Source organism: Nestor notabilis, unplaced genomic scaffold (assembly GCF_000696875.1).
Source record: "Nestor notabilis isolate BGI_N333 unplaced genomic scaffold, ASM69687v1 scaffold9876, whole genome shotgun sequence".
NCBI lineage: Eukaryota > Metazoa > Chordata > Aves > Psittaciformes > Psittacidae > Nestor > Nestor notabilis.
The window spans coordinates 56,263-75,596 of record NW_009932415.1 but is presented as its reverse complement, the minus strand read 5'-3'; the positions used below and the strand labels follow the sequence as shown (position 1 = coordinate 75,596).

At 39.4% G+C, this 19,334-nt stretch overlaps 1 protein-coding gene across 2 annotated transcripts in view; it reads right to left on the bottom strand.

The window, feature by feature from the left end:
- Positions 1 to 19,334, bottom strand: part of VPS41 (vacuolar protein sorting 41 homolog (S. cerevisiae)) — a 94,504-nt gene that overhangs the window by 22,651 nt on the left and 52,519 nt on the right. For both annotated transcript variants that reach the window (XM_010016385.1, XM_010016386.1), the window contains 7 exons: positions 18,490 to 18,556; positions 11,734 to 11,831; positions 9,223 to 9,352; positions 7,392 to 7,507; positions 5,766 to 5,822; positions 3,751 to 3,812; positions 2,822 to 2,903 (listed from right to left, as the gene is read on the bottom strand). In XM_010016385.1, the coding sequence (XP_010014687.1) occupies positions 2,822 to 2,903; positions 3,751 to 3,812; positions 5,766 to 5,822; positions 7,392 to 7,507; positions 9,223 to 9,352; positions 11,734 to 11,831; positions 18,490 to 18,556 (612 nt within the window). The remainder of the gene's footprint in view (positions 1 to 2,821; positions 2,904 to 3,750; positions 3,813 to 5,765; positions 5,823 to 7,391; positions 7,508 to 9,222; positions 9,353 to 11,733; positions 11,832 to 18,489; positions 18,557 to 19,334) is intronic.

Sequence of the window (19,334 nt, the reverse complement as noted above, 5' to 3'; positions counted from 1 at the left end):
TTCCTGCTTTCTACCTTCCTGCTATCTCCTAAAGGAACAGGCTCTGCTGCAACCCTTGGCTGTGGCTCGGCCGCACAGTGAGCTGTGGAGCAGTGCAGCTGCCTTGTTGCATGGGGCCAGGCTGCCTTGGGAAGGAAATCTCCCCTGCCCCAGCTCCCACTGCTTGAAGGAAAAGTGCAACCACCTCCCGCAGTTTGGTGCCTGTGCTCAGCAAAGACTGAGAAGCACCCAAGTCATTTTTAAGCCCAGGCACAAGGGTGAACTAAGTCCCATGCCAGAGGTTTCATGCTCTTCCTATTTCATTTTTAAGCAGTAGTTAAGGAGGAAGGACAGACAAAAAGCTTCGGGATCTGGATGCCTTTGTATCAGTTCCTGAATCATATGGCAAAAGTGACTTTAAATAAAGATACTACACACACAAATACTTTCTTCTTTTATGTCTTCTGAAGACCTGCTTTCAGACTTCTGATCCGTAGGTATAAGTACAGGGTATACACAAGAAAGCGGATACAAAAGTTGACATGAGATCACCTAAACCACCTCACCAAAAAGCCCAAACCACAATTATTTATTCCTCAGAGGACACCTATGAGATGAAAGAGGCAGTCTGGGTAATGCTGCTCTATGCCATGCCCGACACAGTCAGGTGAAGCCTTTCATGTGCCCTCTAACCAACATTTTGGTCATTAAAGCATTACTGCTGCTAGCTGATCAACCTGCACCCCTGCTGAAAGTCACTGCTGTAGCAGCAGAGTCAACAGAATGGAACATATCCCTTGTGCCACAATGCCCAGCACTCACAGAGCGTGGCATCTTCCTTCGAATCCACCTTCCTTAGCTGTATGAGCAGAGCCATTGGATTTTACACTGCAGTGCCCTGAGGACAAGCACGTAACTTTCACGAAGCCACTGCTGCTGGAGGAGAGGAGCAGATCATTGCAAGGCTCTAAAATTTGGAAACTGCCATAAAAAGGTTTTCTAGAGGACATCCACTGATGATCCGAGGGACACTGAGATACCAGAATGCAGCCTCTGGTAGCCAAACAGGACCTTTCAGCACAGAGCACTCAAAAAACCCCTAAACCCACAAGCAAGACACTCACCCCACAGGCTTCAACACTGGGGTTTCACTAGTTAGTCCCTCTGCAGAAAGTAAAGTTTAAGCCTCTAGTTTTACCATGACCTTAGTTATTGGCAAATCACATTAGATCGGAAACATCAGATTTCAGGCAACTGCTTATATGCAGTGCAAATTCTTTAAGAAAATTCCCTTTCAAAATACACTTTGTCTCCAAATCTCAAATAAAGTCTCCACATCAAGGCTTAAAGCCATTACAGCTCAGTTAGACTATTGTGTTTAATACCCACTGGTTGAGTAAATAGGAAAAAATTGCAGATAGCATCCAAGTGACCCCAAGCATTACATGAACCTCTTCATTTTGATCTGGCTTAACCTAGTTCGTCCTTTTTTGATATTCAGGTATCTTTAGGAACTTAGGAAAAGTTATTATGTGATGGAAATAGTAAAATAAGAAAAGCATCTTCTAGAACTGCAGCTTGAAGCTGAATAATACAATGGACTCATCTTATGCTTTTCTAAGTCCACTTTCAAGGGGCTGAAAACAACCAACTGTTTAGAAAGGTAGTAATTTAGCAAAGATGTTTTTGCAGTAAACCTGCAAATATTTTTATATTTTACAGTCTGCTGGATGACATAAGTGGAGACAAGAAAACCATCCATTCCAGACAGCTGCATCTAAAGAACAAAATAAACCCAAAAGGACTAGGAAGCACTGTATAAAAATTTCACCTGGACCTGCACTCAAGTCCTTTATTGGATTGAAATAGAGAGACAGAAATATGAGATTTCATCTTCCAAGGTGGCAAAGAGTGCACCACACCACTAAGAACTCATACAAAAGGCAAGGCTGTTCTTGCACTGGAGTGGCTCTAAAATAAAAGGCAGACATTTCTGAAAACCCTAATGCTGAAACACTTTTGTTCTTTGAATGGAATTAAACAGCTCAAAACCAGCAAGGGATACATGCTGTGAGATCTTAATAATATGTCCTTTTTGGCTCATTGAGTTTGAATAGGAAGACATAAAACTCAGAAATAAAAGTACATGTGTTACCAAAGGGAGTGTGCATTACGTTTTCTACTGGTTTGGCAGTGACAACACTATAGCCTTATGTCCTGGGCAATTTATTAACTGAGAAACTCCCATTAAACGTGTACTGTTCTGGTGGCTGGCTCACGACCAGGGAAAACACAAGACAGGGCAGGCTGCTCCTCTTTCCTGCCACCATTTCTAGCACACAGCATAGGTTTCCCCTGTTGCTTTGCAATTTAACTATTCTTTGACACACAAAGCTGTGGCTTTGTTGCAAGGGGCTTGGATTTTCAGGAAAGGCTGGCACCCACAGAGGCTATTTTCCTTAAGAGTTAGGGTAGGATTTTTCAAGACACTGGAAGGGAGTGGAAAGTAAATGGGAAAGATGCATTTTATTGTTAGCATCTTTGCAATTAAAGGCCTTGAGGATGGGTCTTTCACTTAGGGGCTGTCAACAAGTTAAAAATAGGTAGCTGAGTACCTGGATACGCTATGCCTCCAACCCTGTTTTGATGCATGTTAACATATCAACATCAATCTGAAAGACAACTGTACAACTAGAGATCTGGGTCAGGAACTTCAAAGGCAGCAGTGAAACCATGGCTACCACAAGAGGGCCGCAAAATGAGATCCTTTAGATACTCTATCAAAAAGCAGGGGAAGTGCAGGATGCCAATGACTTGAGTCCAGACATAGAAATTAACTTACCTTAAGCTGGCCTATTTCTTTAAACTTGTAAACTTCAAATTCCCAGAGTTCTGTGTTTTTGCCAAGAATTTTCTGGCACTTTCTGGAAGGAAGATGAAAGGGGAGAGAACAAAAGTAGATACACAGAATAATACAGATGTGACAGCATTATTGCAAGGTTTCCTTTCCTCTTTCTTCTCCCTGTCAAGACACTTTCAAAGGTGACTTATTTTGGCAACTATTGCTTCAAGCAGAGTATGCCCACTACTCCTCCTTTCAGATCTTAATTTTTGTTGCATCCAAGAGGACTAAACAACTTACTATGCATTCATCCTTATTGATTACTGACTTAGATTAGACATTAGGCAGAAGTTCTTCCCTGTGAGGGTGCTAAGATGCTGGCGCAGTGTGCCCAGAGAAGCTGTGGCTGCCCCATCCCTGGCAGTGTTCAAGGCCAGGTTGGACACAGGGGCTTGGAGCAACCTGCTCTAGTGGAAGGTGTCCCTGCACTTAAAAACATACACTTACATAAACAAAACCACAAATCTTAGCTAATTTCTGATCCTTTAACATTTTTGTTTACATCCATATAACCACAAATTATTTTCTGATGGTCTTACAGATCAATGACACACTCATAAACCGAATTATCAAAATCCAAAGAAAACCTCAGTTCTAAAAATCCAGCATGACTTTGAAAGATCAAGGGTGACTTTCAAAAATATGCATGTCTCAATTCTAGTCAAACTTTAGAGTAACATTTAAGTCACTAAAGGCAAGCAAATACAGGGCACAGAAATACATCTGTATGTATTCAAAGTCCAGAACACACAGAAAATCAACATTGCTAAATACTTCAGAATGAACAATTTGGTTTTGCTTTGCCTCCTCCCCCCCCCACCCCAAAGACACACTTCAGCCAGTAAAGAAATTCATTAACAGTAAGTTACCGAGCAGCCAGGTCATACTCTCCTTTCTCCACAAGGTGATTTATATAGGCTAAGCCAATGTCCTAAAAGGAACACAAATAAAAGAGTTAGTTATAAAAGCTTGGAAGTCTGCTACTTGACTGCCACAATAACTACCATTCCAGCTGTGTGCACTGCTGTTAAGTCAAGCACCAGGCTCTAAATGGATACCCCGAGTTCTCCTTTAGATGTAGGGCCCACAGAACAGTCAACACAAAATACTTGCCCATGGGTTCAATTTAAGATGCTCATTTAAATAATTCTCATCATCTCACTGATGCTGGGAAGACTCTGCCACCTTTACATATTAATGATTGCTCAAAACACACAGCTGGTAGCTCAGTGCTTGCATTAGTTATCTCAAAAAGAAAACCACCAGCCACTATATGAGACACTTTGTCAACACCAAGTTTCTAGGGGGGAAAAATGCTGGTTGAGAATATAAATCCTAGTGCTGCTCCATAAGGTAAAGGACTTACCAAGATTTGAGCAAGATTATTACGTATTATTACATCCTATATTCGCCTTTTCAAGAGTTTATCACACAGTTTGGAAAAAGAAATAATTAAAAAATCATGCCTACACACCAACTTTTAGGGTTTCATTTCACTGTAAGAACTACCTTTGTATTTTCAGCTTCACCATTCTCAATAGTGAAGATTTCTGACAGACTCTTTCTCCTGTGGGCCAGCTCCCCAGTGAGCAGAGAAGACAGTATATGGGAAGGAGCTGTAGATCTGTGGTTGTTTGGGACCCTTGCATGCTGCTCAAGAGGGGTAGAGGAACAGCAACCATTACTGCAACCTAAAATATCCTCAGGACCATCAGACTTGTCAGGTGGTGCCAGTGTGGTGTCATTGGTCTAATTGCTGCTGGACAGTGAGAGCATGATCTGATTTAAATCCCTGTACCACTAATCCTTCACTTAAGGCTCGATGTCAACATCTCTTTCCCCAACACATTCCATAGGTTTTGCATTAGAGACCAAACACTCAACAACTCTGTTTGTATATACCCATGCTGAATTTCACCCTAGCAGAACTAATTTCTGCAAACCAGGAGAAAAGCTTTTTAACTAATGAATTGCCAGGACCTCCTTTTACATGTTTTGCAAGGGCCACAGAATAGCTAAATCCTACAAACTCTGTGACAGGCGATGGCATGCCTTTAGGTTTTGATCCAACTTCTGGACTACACAAAAAGAAGAGAGTTTTTAAGGTATACTGATATACAGTGTGCATATTATAGCAGAAATTTGGCTAAAACCCAAACACATGTAATGCTTTGTACTTAAATACAAACTTCCATTTAAAGGAGCAGCAGTATTAATGAAATACCAATGTGTTCACATCGAGGTCAGTTTAAACAAAGACCTAAAAAAGAGCTAAAATGAGCGATGCCTTTGTGACTATTAAATTATTTCCCCCTCTTGCCTTAAACATCAATTATTGCTCTGAGAAGGGACTATAAAGCATGGGAAATAACTACACAGGAGCAAAGCAGCTTAACTATGTAAAATAATGAGAATTGCAAAGCAACGTGAGAGAACTATATGTGAAACTACAACTGAATTACAATAACATTTAAAAGGTCTTCCAATTGCACCTTTTAAACGCCTGCCAAAACCCTGTCACCTGCACATGGTAAAAGTTAGAGAAATACGTCACCCCCCACCCAATCTCTAATACTGAAATACTGCATTACTTGGAACAGCAAATTTAATACAAAAGTAAAAGCAAACAAAAACCCCATCAGCAATCAAGAGTGGATTTCTCTCCTTTTTAATGTCAATAGCACCTTCATAAAAGCCAGACCCTTTCGTGTTTCACATACTAACATTCATGTTCTGCAGCTGAAACCAAGAAATCGAATGCTAGTTGGAGTATGCCTAACAGCTATTGTCTCATGTGATACAGAACAGGGAAGGTATTTGTAGCATCTCACAGCATTCTGAAAGAATCAGCTGTTTTGTCTGGAATAGAAGTTTTGAGACTTACCAAAATCTTGTGCTTCTTTATAGTTTTCTGACTGATCTCAGCTGCCATCAAAGCTTCCTATGTTCAAAAAGTAGAAAACAGAGATACAAGCCAAATACACCAACTTTCAATACAGAAAGCTCTAGAACTGCATAAAGCAACTATTTTTCAGAGCAGCATGTTTGAAGCACTAGAATTTTTAATGCCATGGTTGGATGAACAGCTTTGAATCCATACTCCAACAAAAGCAGTCAACCAAAGAGAAAACTACTTTTGTTTCCATCTGGGTTCATTCCACATTACTATATTAGGATCAAATCGCAAGATTACAACGAAACAGACAATGCAATTGCATTGGATCACTTTCAAATGAGAATCCTTCACTACCAAAACCTATGAAAATCATCCCAAAGGGGGTGGGAGAAGGCTACCTTTCACTTCCCCAGCCCTAAAGTCTCCTCCAGTCAGAATGATTTATGTTTTAAGTGTCATCTGCCATTCTTCTACTTCTTTCCAATGTACTCCAACAAAGCTGGCACTTTGACAAACAAAATGAAACCTCTTAACATACATCGGAACACACAAGCTATCTACTACTTTGACTGGCTTTCATAAAGGCACATGCACAGCTGTCAGCTGGAAATTACTGGAATCTTCAGGGACCAAATGCTGTGATTTACATAAACTGCAAAACTGCACTCATCATCTGAGTTTGCTATTGAGATGCAAAAGCATCCACAAGGATTTAAACAAATCTGCATGAGGAATAGCATGTTTGCATTAACAGAGGAACACATGCTGAATGGCTCTCCCATGTTTGTTTCCTTTTCCTTACATTGGGCACCCAACAAATACCATGGAAATAAGAATTTGCAAGTTACTTTATGCACCACAACAAGTGTTCTAAGTCATTAACTGCAGGAAATCGGAGTCCAGAACACTGGGTGCATGTTGATATCATCTGTATGAATTTATTATTGGTTTAGATGTTTAGATATACATGCTTAATCACACCAATATTTACACAGCCAAATACTGAGCTGCTTTTTCTAAGGGAGCTGTACACCCTTGGATTTTAATATCGACTCCGCTTTTTTGTAACACTGCTTTCAGCACCAATACCTACAGGTTGAGCCCATATTGTTTTACTTGTAAAAGCTTCATCACTGAAGGTAAATAACATGGAGCAACACAATACCCTAACACAACCTTCTTTTACTATAATGGAAGCAATGTAGAATGGGGAAAACCTAATATCGTCCACCAAGTCCATTTCCCTTCCCTCTTTAATTTGCATAGATCTAGAAAAATACCCACATAGCTCATTAGTTAACTGCTCTGCTGCTTTAAAGCCAAAAACCAGCTTCAGTAATTTTCAGTGACAGCTAATACATTTCATATCTGATACCAAGAGCAGTATTCACAGCATGTAATTCATCTACCTCACTTGGGTGCAATTCAGATGAGTTGTTTCAGTAGGAAGACTAACTCTGCAGAGAGATGGAGAGTCAATCCCCACCTTTTACAAGCATTTAGTCAATGACTATAGGAACAAACTATCCAATCCAAATAACCTAGCAAAGTTCACCATCCCACTCCAATTGCCAAACCAGGAAAGCCTGAAGGAAAGAATGCTGTAAAGACTACTTCGTATTTCTTCTTTTCAAGAAGCCAGTCAATGTGGTCATCTTGGTCCCGCTCTTTAGCCACAACCACATCTCTTGGGCTGATGATATAGAAGAGTGATTCCCCTTCCGAATACTCTGCAAATGCATACATAGTTTTATTATTATTATTTTCCTTAAGTAAAGCCCTGCTTTTTAGTAGACCCTTGAGAGGAATTTAAAAAAGGAGATGCAAGGAAGACAGCAAGGCTGCTCCTGCAGAACATGCTTGTTGGGAAGCTGTATTCCCCAATAAATTAAAACTGGTTTAAATGGCAAAATATCTTTCAAAAAAAAATCACTACAGCTTATTGCAAATTCTGATTCATCCCCTATGTGTAAACTTTATGATAGTTTAGAACACATTATTTTACTTTTAGAGCACTATTACACTACATAGCTTGTAATAAACTTATCCTCCCCGTCAAGGTCAAGGCCATCAAAAGCATAAATGATAGATGACATAACCCCTGGGGACACAGCACATCATTACAGCAATGCATTTGCAATGCTATATGTTAAGGTTATATGTATAATGCATTTGCTCATACCATAAGCCTTTATTTTTGAGTCAGCTCAAAGTAAAAATGTACTTAAAGGTAAAAATCAAACACAGAAGACGACTGTTCAGGATAGTTACTATTTCCATAGAAGCCATGAAGAAACACCATCAACAATTTGTAGGTACAGGAAACAAAACCATCCCCTACCCTTTATCTGTATCTCTACATACATACAAATACACTACTGAACTGGCAACTCACAAAATGATGCTTCTTTTAAAGCCATACAAATATTTAGACTTGTCAAATTAGCTAGAATATTCATTAAGCATAAAAGTACAACTGTGGACATCAATGTTCTGCCTAGGGTCAGGTATAAAGAAATTCCAATTCCATTGATAGCAGCTGAGATGTTTTGGAGATCAGGAGGACATACACTGTATTTCTTGTGGCTTGAGGGAACTGATGTACACAAAGAGGCCTGCCAAGCCTATGATTTGAAGCGTGCCGCCAGAGAAGATGTTTAAACATCAGATTCATGGATTTTAAAAGCCAGAAGAAATGTTTCTGTGTAACACAGGCTATATAATCTTCACCAAGGAATCCTGCATCAGCTTTGCCATGCATCTTTCTGAACTACAACACATGTATCAGAAAACCACCTCGTCTTATTTGAAAGACTGGCTTAATCTCCCTGCTTGTTAGATAATTAAACCTGCCTTCTAGGCTGAACTTGCCAATCTCCTATGGAGAACATCCTTTCTTTTCACTACATTTTACTATTCTGGGCTCTATTATATGCCAACAGCTTTGTCAGTACAGGGAAGCTAAATATCAGTGTGCCCCTTTTAAGCTGATCCAGGTGCATCTTACTGTTGAAATGACATTTATTCCCTCTTCGTCTCTAAAGTAGCTTTTCCAGATGCTGTACCACTCATTTAATTACTCCTGAAGCCCTTTGTGTCCAAAGAGACACAAGAGTTCACACAGATCACATGTTGAATACATCTCCATTAAAAATGTTGCTTTCCACAATACTGGACATTGCATGAGACCTTTATTTCTACCTTCCCCAGTATGTCTGACACAATAGATAGCTTTACAGATCATGATGTTTAAATATATACATTTGTGTTCTTTCATGTAAGTGGTTCTTGTGGATTTCTACTTGACGCTCTATGTTATAAGCAGTTTTAGACAGTTACTCAAGGAGATGACATAAAAAATGAAAAAGGAGGCTCAGTCCTCCCAAATCAGGTCTTTTTTAACCAAGTTATGAAAATAAAACAAATCATTATTAAGAGCACTTACCTAAATGATAATCTCTACATTCATTTTCCTGAAATCCTCGTACTGTTAGTGCATCAGAAGAGATCTCTTCACAGGACTCTGGTAGGGGTTGTACGATATCCAGTCTAGGCCTTGCACAACACTCCACTTCCTAGAAAAATGCCAACATCTTAGTTGCATCCTACATGATTTACCTTAGCAATGCCAACTGATGGTCATCTACAAACAAGGCTGAAACTCAACAGCTCAAAACATTCCCCAAGGTCCATTACTTTGCACTGAGTACTCAGTTGTGAACCATAAAAGTTGCGCTCAACAGAGTAGCTGTAATAATGTCTGAAACACAAAGAGAAGTTTATTCCTAATCTTGGCTTGCCTCCCTTGAACAGAGGCAAGGAGAAGGAGGTTTAGACAAGACACAGGTCTAACCTTTCTCCTGAGTTTGCTCACTATTTTTCTGCTCTCAGTCACAGGGCTACCACAGATGATCATCAACCATTGCATTCAACAAGCAACAGCACAATTTAAGACAAAATCTCAGCTGGGCTCAGGCCCCAAAGAACAGAGGTCTAAAAATCAACAATATTCTGGTACCAAGATGAACTTGGGCTTCTCTTAGCTCATGTTTAATTTTGCACTTTTAAACATCCAGAAGCAGTAGGGAAAAAGTAATCTGAGAATAATCCAAAACCCTTGCTACACTGAACTTTCAGGTGGGTTATGGTAAGATGGTATCATGGATTTTCATCTTCCCTCCAAGGAAAACTGCTGTCTTCAATGAGACATAGTTTTAATTAAGTCAAGGTACAAAACAATCCCTTATTTCATACTTCTGGATGTGAATTATAACAGAATACAGAATGAAAGAGCAAGGAGACATACGAAGTGTATTTATACACCTCTAACCTACCCACTTGCCAGCAGCACCAAGACTTAGGTCTTTTCTCAGTTTAACTGTTCTAGTGCAAGTTGGGGAGGGGGGAGAAAGAAAAGAAAGAGAAAAAAAATATCAAGGGAAGCCAGGAGTTCAATTCTGCTCCAATCTGTAACAAGCAGGAAGCTGTCATTTGAAAGCTGTGAAATCAAGCATGGGCAGAACAGTGTTCCTCACAATGCAACAGCTTTTATAGCAAGCAGCACTTCTGCTGCAAGCTCAGGCTCCACAGAGCCAAGACCGTAACAGAGGGGTTCCCACCACACCGGAGCACAGACACGGTGTGAGGGAGGAGAATACTTGTTTTCTTGCAGAGGACCAAAGTCCAGCATTCTACTAATTAAAAGCAAATGCATTAAAAAAAATAATCTCTCCTATGCTCTATCACCTTTTTTATCTTTCTTTATTGAAGCAGTTACAGTGACTTTAACCTTTATCAGCCACTATCCCCTTTACACTACCTCCCTTCCCACGCTGCTACTTCATTAACAAGCAGCTTCCCAATCTCCTTGCTCCCTAGCATTCCAATGCACTTATTCCTCCCCCTTCCTTACGCATTTGTTTGCCTCCTTTTCTTTCACCAACTCTCACCGTACTAGAAGGCCACTATACTGGCTCTCTGGGGAAACACTGCTGTGACATTATTTTTCTCCTTAATATAAATAAAGAAATAATAATCTGACATCCTGCAGCAGAGCTAGAAGCAAACCCTATTGATTTCAGCAGGCTCGAGCATTTGTTTGAACCTATAGCGTTTCATTGCCTAGCAACTTGTGCACTCAGTTGCTTAAGGTTACTATGGTGATGGTTGTCCAACGCAGACATACTATCAAAGAGATGATCAAGAGCATCTGCCATTCTCACACTGCAACTTCAAGGATTTCCTCCACTGCCTTGCCTTTTATTTGGCAATATGAAATAAATGTTGGAGACAGACACAGCGCTCACCCGCGTGCAGTCAGAACAGCTGACATGAATTCTAATTTCTACCTATCTACACACATATCAGGGTGAACACACCTAAAGGTCTTGCAAGCAAGAGAGACCATGATGCCACTCACTCACAGTCATGCATCCCTCCCTGCCATAGTGACTCTTATTGCTTGAGTTGATCATGGAATCAACTAGGTTAGAAAAGACCTTAAAGATCATCACGTCCAACTCTTACCCCAGCACTACCAGGTTCACTTTCACTACTCTCATTTCTTCTAAGATGTGAGTGTCAGAAAGCCCCTCCTATGGGATACGTAGAAAGAGATTCTACATCTCCTTTGGTGCAGAAACAGCAGAAAGAAAGAGAGAAAAGGAGAGAGAAAGTGGGGTGGGAATTAAACAAGGAGAGAGAAAGACTATCTAGAGGAGACCTTCTCTTTCTGCAAGAAACAGAGGAACCTGGACAGGACTTCTGAAAGGTAAGTACGTTAGTTTTCAACATGACCCCCACTGACTATTTCATAGGTCAGAGAAGTTTTGAGCACTGTTCACTACGAGGGCATTACAGTTCTTTTCACAGATAATGAGGTCTGTGTCACTGGTTTCAGGCCCAGCTCCCAGGGCAGGTTAGTGCTGTACAGAAACTCTAACACAAAAACAACTACCGTTTTTTCGGAAATCTCCTTTACATATGAAAGGACAACAAGCTGGTCACAGAGAGGGGCGAGTCCACTGATAAAGAATTCCATGTCGAACTGGAAAACTGAAACACAGGAAAGACAACAGATTGTTAAATAAATGAATGTGTACGAACTGCTCCCTAAGGAAAAGCGCACAACTGATTTTCAGTGGCAATCAACAGTATGCAGAAGCACTTTGGAGAAATGAAGCCTCAGTACTTGTAACAAACCTAGAGACTTCCCAGCTGGATCAGCAAGGTGAAAAATTATACTTAACATTAAATTCCTCTAAAGTTTGCAAGAAAAAATGCATGCTAGAGATGAAATGTTTGAAATGAATGGTCAGCCTCATTTTCAGTAATCACACTGAAAAGAAGGAAACAAAACCAAAACCAAACTGATAAAATAGGCAATAAATAGAACAACTTCATCGGTTTGCATATTTGCAGCAAATTCAGGTGGCCATATGAGAATCACTTCTGCGGCATCTGTTGGTATGATACATGAAAACACAGAGATCATTATTTATTTATCATCACTCTAAACATCACAGGAAGATTTACAGATACCCTCATTACAAGGAAAACATACGGTTAAATAGCACCTTCTCTTGTGCATAAAACTTCAAATGTAATTTCCTAAAAGTGGCCTTGAAATCGAGCCTAAACACACGATGACTATTTTGAGAAAGAAAAAGAGCACTGAACTTGATTTATAAAAAAGCTCATTAAAGCAAACCTCTGCCACAGAAACAGCTATTTAGGTTTAATCTGCTGGATTTACAGTGCAGCCCTTTTTGTGGGCTCTTTTCTCATGGGGCCCAAACCAGGAATCAGCTAAGTGCTTACGTTAGGAAAACTAAGGCCTATAATCTTTTACAAAAATATCACATGCATCATCATTTTCTCCCAAAACATGGGTTTAGGAGAATCTAAGCATAAGGAGGAAAAAAGAAGTTTCCTTGCTTACTGCTTAGCATGCTCCACTACTAATATCTACTATTTACTAAAATAGTTACTATTATAGCAAAGCAAACAGAAAATACAGCATAATGACACTAAAAATGAAGCCAAGGTAATAAAGAGGAACAGGAAAAATAGTTGTCCTCCTGCTAAAGGAGAACAAATAATACTGTCAAGTAAAGTACAGATTTGACACCTGTGTCTCAATGAATAAGCAAATACTGGTTTTCTCTTAATGACTGTTGACACTTTGACATCAGTGGGGGACCAAAGCATGGCACAAGGGTAGAGCACTTAACCTATTCTAGGAGAGAAAGAGTTCACATATGCAATCCTGTACGTAATTATTTTGTTCTAGCCTGCAAGATAGATGAGATTAGTTCAACTGTGTCACATATTGCTCTGACTGATGATTTTAAACAAACCATGTCAAACATCTACATAATATATCTTACTGCTTGCTTACACTTCAGAATTTGGCATTTTAAAAGAGTATGGAAGGTAGGAGGAAAAACATGGAAAAAACAGTCAAATCCATGATGCTGGCTAGAAGAACAAGCAGAGAAACTTTTCATTTCAGCTTTAAAAAGTGACAAGAGAAGGCTCTCAAAGGTATATAAAATATTGTGGCTTGAATTTGGAGTGGAAAACAGCACAGTGACTGGTACATTTATAGATTATGGGGACAGTTTTGAAAAGCCATGGGTGTTTCTCTGACTTTCACTTGAACTTTGGTTCCTCTGCCAGTGAAAATGTATGTACATCCACCTAATGGTGCATTCTGAAACAAGCAGTAGTACTGTTCTGCGAGACTAAAATAAGCAAACAGAAATCATCACTTCAGGTTTTGTTTTTAAATAGAGTTTGGTTTCCCTGGTTTCACTTTCAGCTTTCTCTCAGCTCATGCTCCTCAAGAGGCCTTGTTGAAACACAATGCTCTAGCTCTGCTGCTACAGCCTTGAACTAAGAATAGCTGGCATAGACAGTGCTGCTTGACCTGATAAAAACCTTTGATGCAGCTAATCAGAAAAGTCTTACTGAAAAAAACCACTATAGAAGCTATAGCTGCATAGAAGACTAATAGATTAATGTGACTTGCTCTCTGGACACTGTTGTGATCAAGAGGGGGGAAAAAAGAATCTAACATAGAGGCACTGCAGAAATGCTGTTAATTTGGAAAGGATCCAAAACAATTAAAACAAACGTAGTATTGAAGTAAATGGGAATGACCAAGGTATGGCCATGTGTCATACATGTTTATGCCTGTCATAAGAGAAGATGGAAGATACGCTGACAGTGGATCTACTCTGCAGCTGTCAAAGAAATTACCAGGAAGCAAAAAGAAACCTGAGAATATTTTGTTGTTGTTGTTCATTAAACAAAATGTGTTAAATACATCACAGCACAGAAATAAACCAATATACACTACAGTATTTACCCAAACTCTATAAAGCAAATTTCCCTGGAATTTAAAGATACAAACATGCTGTGGACTGAAACTGAAAGAAGTTTATTTTGTTTAATCAAATAAATTGGTGGATGTGCCCAGTAAAAGAAATACCATCTGTGACTCAAAAGGAAACATAAACTTCTGAGAAGAAGCAGTGAAGCAACCTACATGATGGTCCTTTATTTGGCCTTGAATATCCTCAGCACTCCCTGCAAATTTTCTACCTGTAATAATACATGTGAAATCAAGCAACTATTTACCTAATCAATTATAGTATCTCACTAATCAGAAACATCATGAAAAAAGCCCACCACCTCACCATGCCAGTGATCATCCATCTAGTGGGGTCTACTCTTTCAGTTAAAAGATAAATGTTTTTTTGACTGTAAGCAGTGTTACTATTTGTTCTTCTACATGCAGTCAGGTTGCGAGTAATAGAAGTGCTACCATGGTGCTGAAATCATCTTGCCCTATTCCATCTCACATAGCAATAAAAATCATCTTTAGAAATATGGCAATTGCCTGTGCAACTCTAGTTACAGACAAACACAACCTTTAAGGAAATCTCGTGGAATCCTTGATGACAACTGGAAAGTCAGGAGCTTAAGTTCCAAAGCTTCAAAGTTGATTTTCTGAAAAACTCTTTCTTCCATTACACAGTGAACTCAGAAACCTTTGTTAACCAATGGGGAAAATATTCAGGAGTCCAATAAGTCTGGACTAATTCTAATCAAGATATTTATAAATGATTGGTTTGGCTTGTGGCAAAGCAGGATGAGCAGAAGTCTAACTGGAATCAGCTATATAAAGGGGGTGGGGTTTTTTTCCTTCTTTTTTTGGCAATTTGCTTCTCAGAGTGTAGGGGGCTTGTTCCAATGAAAGGTTTGCATAAATCAGCATACAAAGTTGATGGCATTCAGTCACAGTTCGTTTCCTGCTCATCACACTCATTAATTAAACTTTAAACTCTGCCCATATAATGATGCTGGTTTGGTAGATCCCGGTATCTCACTTTAAAAGCAAAACGAAAAATTATTCCCATGTTTTCTTTTCAGATATAAATGTGCAAATCTCAATGGTCGGTGGTAACCTGCCACGCAGTTATACAACTATTCCCTCACAAAACATCCCAATGTGCTGGAACAAGCATATCCACAAATCATGTCATTTTTAAACCAGAGTTCTGCTTTGCAGGGAACCTGGGGTATGCAGAGGGAAGACAAGTGCTCATGAGGCATTGCTGGCTGGTTGGTATCTGGAATTAAGCTGAGATTCCTCAGATAAAACTTGGGCAAAAATAAATTGAATAGGAAGTCTCTAATTGACTTCAAGTTTTTAACTGGCTTCCAGTATTAATCTATTTTCTGCTATCGTTAACAACCTGAGTAACTGAGGCAGAGATAAAGTACTTCTCCATAGAAGTATATAAAATCCCAAGCTACCTGACAAGGCCAGTGAAGATGAGATGCCCTTTTCACTTTGAAAAGGCATCATATTAATTGCAAAGTACTAATTAGCTCTTTAACAACCAGCCTTCTCATGGGCTCCAGTTGAGGAAGGGTTCCTTGTTCAGACCAGAAGTTGTCCAGCATTACAGCTTTTGTACATGCATCAGGAGTGAGCACAGAGGTCAAGCACTCTTTAAGAAGGATCACAACGGCATTTAGTCCATGTTAAGCCTGTAATTCAATACCAATACTTCCTAATCAATACACTAACTTCACAGCAGTAGCTGAGAGAGCTAAACTGATAGGATCTGCTCAGCTAACATACACTTAAACCTAAAGAGAAACATTTCACTGTAGTTTATCTTCAACACTGAATGAAGACCCAGAGAAGCAACGAGCTGTAACATATAACCAGAGACAACAGAGAAGATTACTGAAGAAAAACACCACCAATATACTGAAGGATGTAAATAAAATTAGCAATGCTGCATGGATCTCCACGCATGAAACCTGTATAATTCATCTAATTTCCCTGATAGGTAATCACAGCATTATCTTCTTTAAAATCAAACTGCTAGCAGTGGTGTTACTTTCCCACATAATGGGCCATCAGATTCAGCATCATGGTAGACACTGTATTTCCTCTCTAAGAGTAAGTACAGTTATGTGTCAACACAGAATCAGAAGATGAGGAGGACCTTGTTACACAGGATCCTATATACTTGCAATGACTTGCAAGGCAGGAAATGGTCTGTTTCCTTATTCACTGAGCTGCAAACCACCAAGGAAACATTTATGATCTACTAATGCCATCACAGTTTACTGTGATACTACTGTGGCACTTTGGGGCCCTCAGCATGGCTCTAAAAGAGCATAAATCTGATACTCTTGAGACATAAGAAAACACTGTATTATCCTAGACTTCATATGCATTACTGTGGTGAGCAGACAAGAGACTATTACGTCTCCTACTCCACTTCTGGTTTTCAGGCCAAGTACAAAATTGTAAAAGCAGGGAGGAAAACAACACCCCAAAACATGACACAAAGTTATACCATGTTATGGCTCTCATTCTTCGTAAGTATGTTACCAACATGTTAAGAGTCAAAACATCTGAATGATATTCAGCCATTCTGCCACTGAAAGCTATTCTTGCCTCGTGTAAATTCTTTACATTAAGTGTTTCAGCTTATGCATCCACTTACGATATTAATGGTCTCACAAAAAACTACACTGGTTGCTGGCCTGCCCATTAATAACACCAGACTTTCCAGTTGTGGCTTTGAAAAGTAAAGTTGAAATAAATTTGAAATAGATGCTATGACATGACACACAGCTCTCAAGAAGACCTTCTATGTGACTACATCAGATTGAAACTATTTTCAAAATACAAACTATTGAAGTTTATACTGAGACTTGAACAAATAATGTGCATCTCTCTTCCCTCCCAGCCTAATACCCACGTTCCAATGAGTGCATTTGGCAGAGTTGTTTCGGTGCTTTGACCTGAAACCAGAAAGAAAAAACTCAATCATGTGGTTAACAGGCAAAGTGAGATAAAACACCAGTCCTCAAGAATACAGAGAAGAATTTAGGCTAAAAAATGTAAGATGAGAGTCACTTCCACAAAAATCTCTAACCTTCAGGTCCATACCTAAATGTCTGATGAGAGCTTTTTACTTTTTATTTAAATGAAGTTCCAATAGGCAGTCACATAAAACTAGCTCCCTCCACGTAGATATGTTATAGTTGAAGTAGAAATTGCCTCTGTTCTCTTGTCACTAAACATCTCCATTTAATTATTTTCTAAAACCTACTTACAAGTACAGAAAAGATCTGAGGCTAAAACTCAAGACTAAACTTCTACTTGACAAAAATATCTCAAATTTCATAGAATTCCACAGCTAAGTATTCTATTGGGACTATGCCATCTTAAACAGCAAGCAGCTTTCAGGTTTCAGTTAACTGTCAGGCATGCCACCATCTCTCACTATCCTGAGTTCCTACAGAATTCAGCAAGTCTCCTAGTTAATTTTCAGAAGCTATTTTAAAACAGTTCTTTCCCGAAATCAGAAATCAGAGTATACAGCTATGCCATGCATCACTCTAACCTGACAGGAGTCAGGATCTTGCCTGAACTCTCTTTATCTACAACCTCATGTCATTACAGCCAAGACGAGGAAGCACCAAAGTTTGCAAACTGTTGCCTGCTCTGGTCTGCGGAGTCCCAGAGGACCTGTTTATTTTCCCAGCACTACCTCTCCATGGGGATTTCCTTTCCCCCTTTCCCTCCAAATTTCCTTTAAATTCCACTTTGTGCTTTAATATACACGTTTTGTCAAGATCTTTTCCATTAATTAGCACTAAGTTTATTCATGTTACCTAAGCTAGAGAAATAAGAAAGCAAAGGAGAACATAAAATGCAGAAGTATAAAGGATAACAAAAAGTAATTAAAATCAATTTTCCAGCACTATAGCAAAGATGTTAAAAAGGAGAAAAAAATGTTATGAGCAGTGTAGTCAAACAACACATAATCAAATAAAGTAGCATCTGTTTTCTCCTTACTACTACACTGGTCATCATTTAACCAAGATGAAAACCAAGTTCTCTGTAGGAACCTATGTGAAGGGTAAGTTAAGACATCCACTGTTCACACAAGGATCTCTGACTTTAGATGCTCACAGAAGTTAAGACTCCACAAACAAATAATAACAATAACCTCACAATGCAGAAGGACATTATGACAACCTCATCAACTAAAAATGAGGAGATATTCATGTTACGACTACATGTTGCCTCTGAACTGTAACATCTAGAATGTGAGAACAGACCTTAAAAGCTTATATAATTTTGAAAAAGAGCACATTCATGCAATCATACCTATTTCCACATAGCGGTTTGGAAGGTCCCGCATTTCACTGGCATGCCGCTCTTTCACTGAGCAAATCTAGCAAACAGAGATTTGCATCATTATGATGAACAAACTCTAACTCCTAAAATGATACTAACTTCACCTCAATAAGAAAAGCAGTTTCTGCGAGTTCTCGGACATACTTCTCTGTGTTTTGAAAAGCACAGGCTGCAAAACAGTGACAATAGGTCACTGAAGAAGAAATCTGACAGGGAAGTTGTAGCTGTAGTACACAGCTTTGCAAATACGCTGGCAGAGGAGGAGGAAGATGGACCACATCAGAGAAATCTGAAAACAATGGCCCACTATGATTTCTTCATAGTAACATATGTGAGTTTGGTTCTGGTATCTTCTCACACTTTGTGTCTCACTACCTTACAATGTCAGTAAGAATATGCTACTGCAACTCTGAATAACAGGAGGAGAGTATGTACATGTAAAGAAATGCCAATCCCCAAACATTGTGAAGCACACATAATACAAGGAGGAAGACAGATGCCAAACTTAAGGCAAACCCCCTCATTTGTAAAACTCTTAAGTTTAATGCTCCAAAAGCCTTTTACACTTCAACTACCTCACTTGACCCTCCCCCTTTCCATCTACGCCTACACAGCACTTTTAATTTCCCACTGTGCAGTGATGTTGTAGGCTGTTATTAGAAAACAGCTAACAGGCTTCTAACGAACTCATGTCAGGAGCTGGTCTGAACAAATAACAGTCAGCTGCAATGTGCAAGTTCATAATGCCAGTTCCCTGCTGAAAGCAGAACAAAACCCCAAGCAGCCTGTGTCCCCTACCCAATTTTTTGCCATGG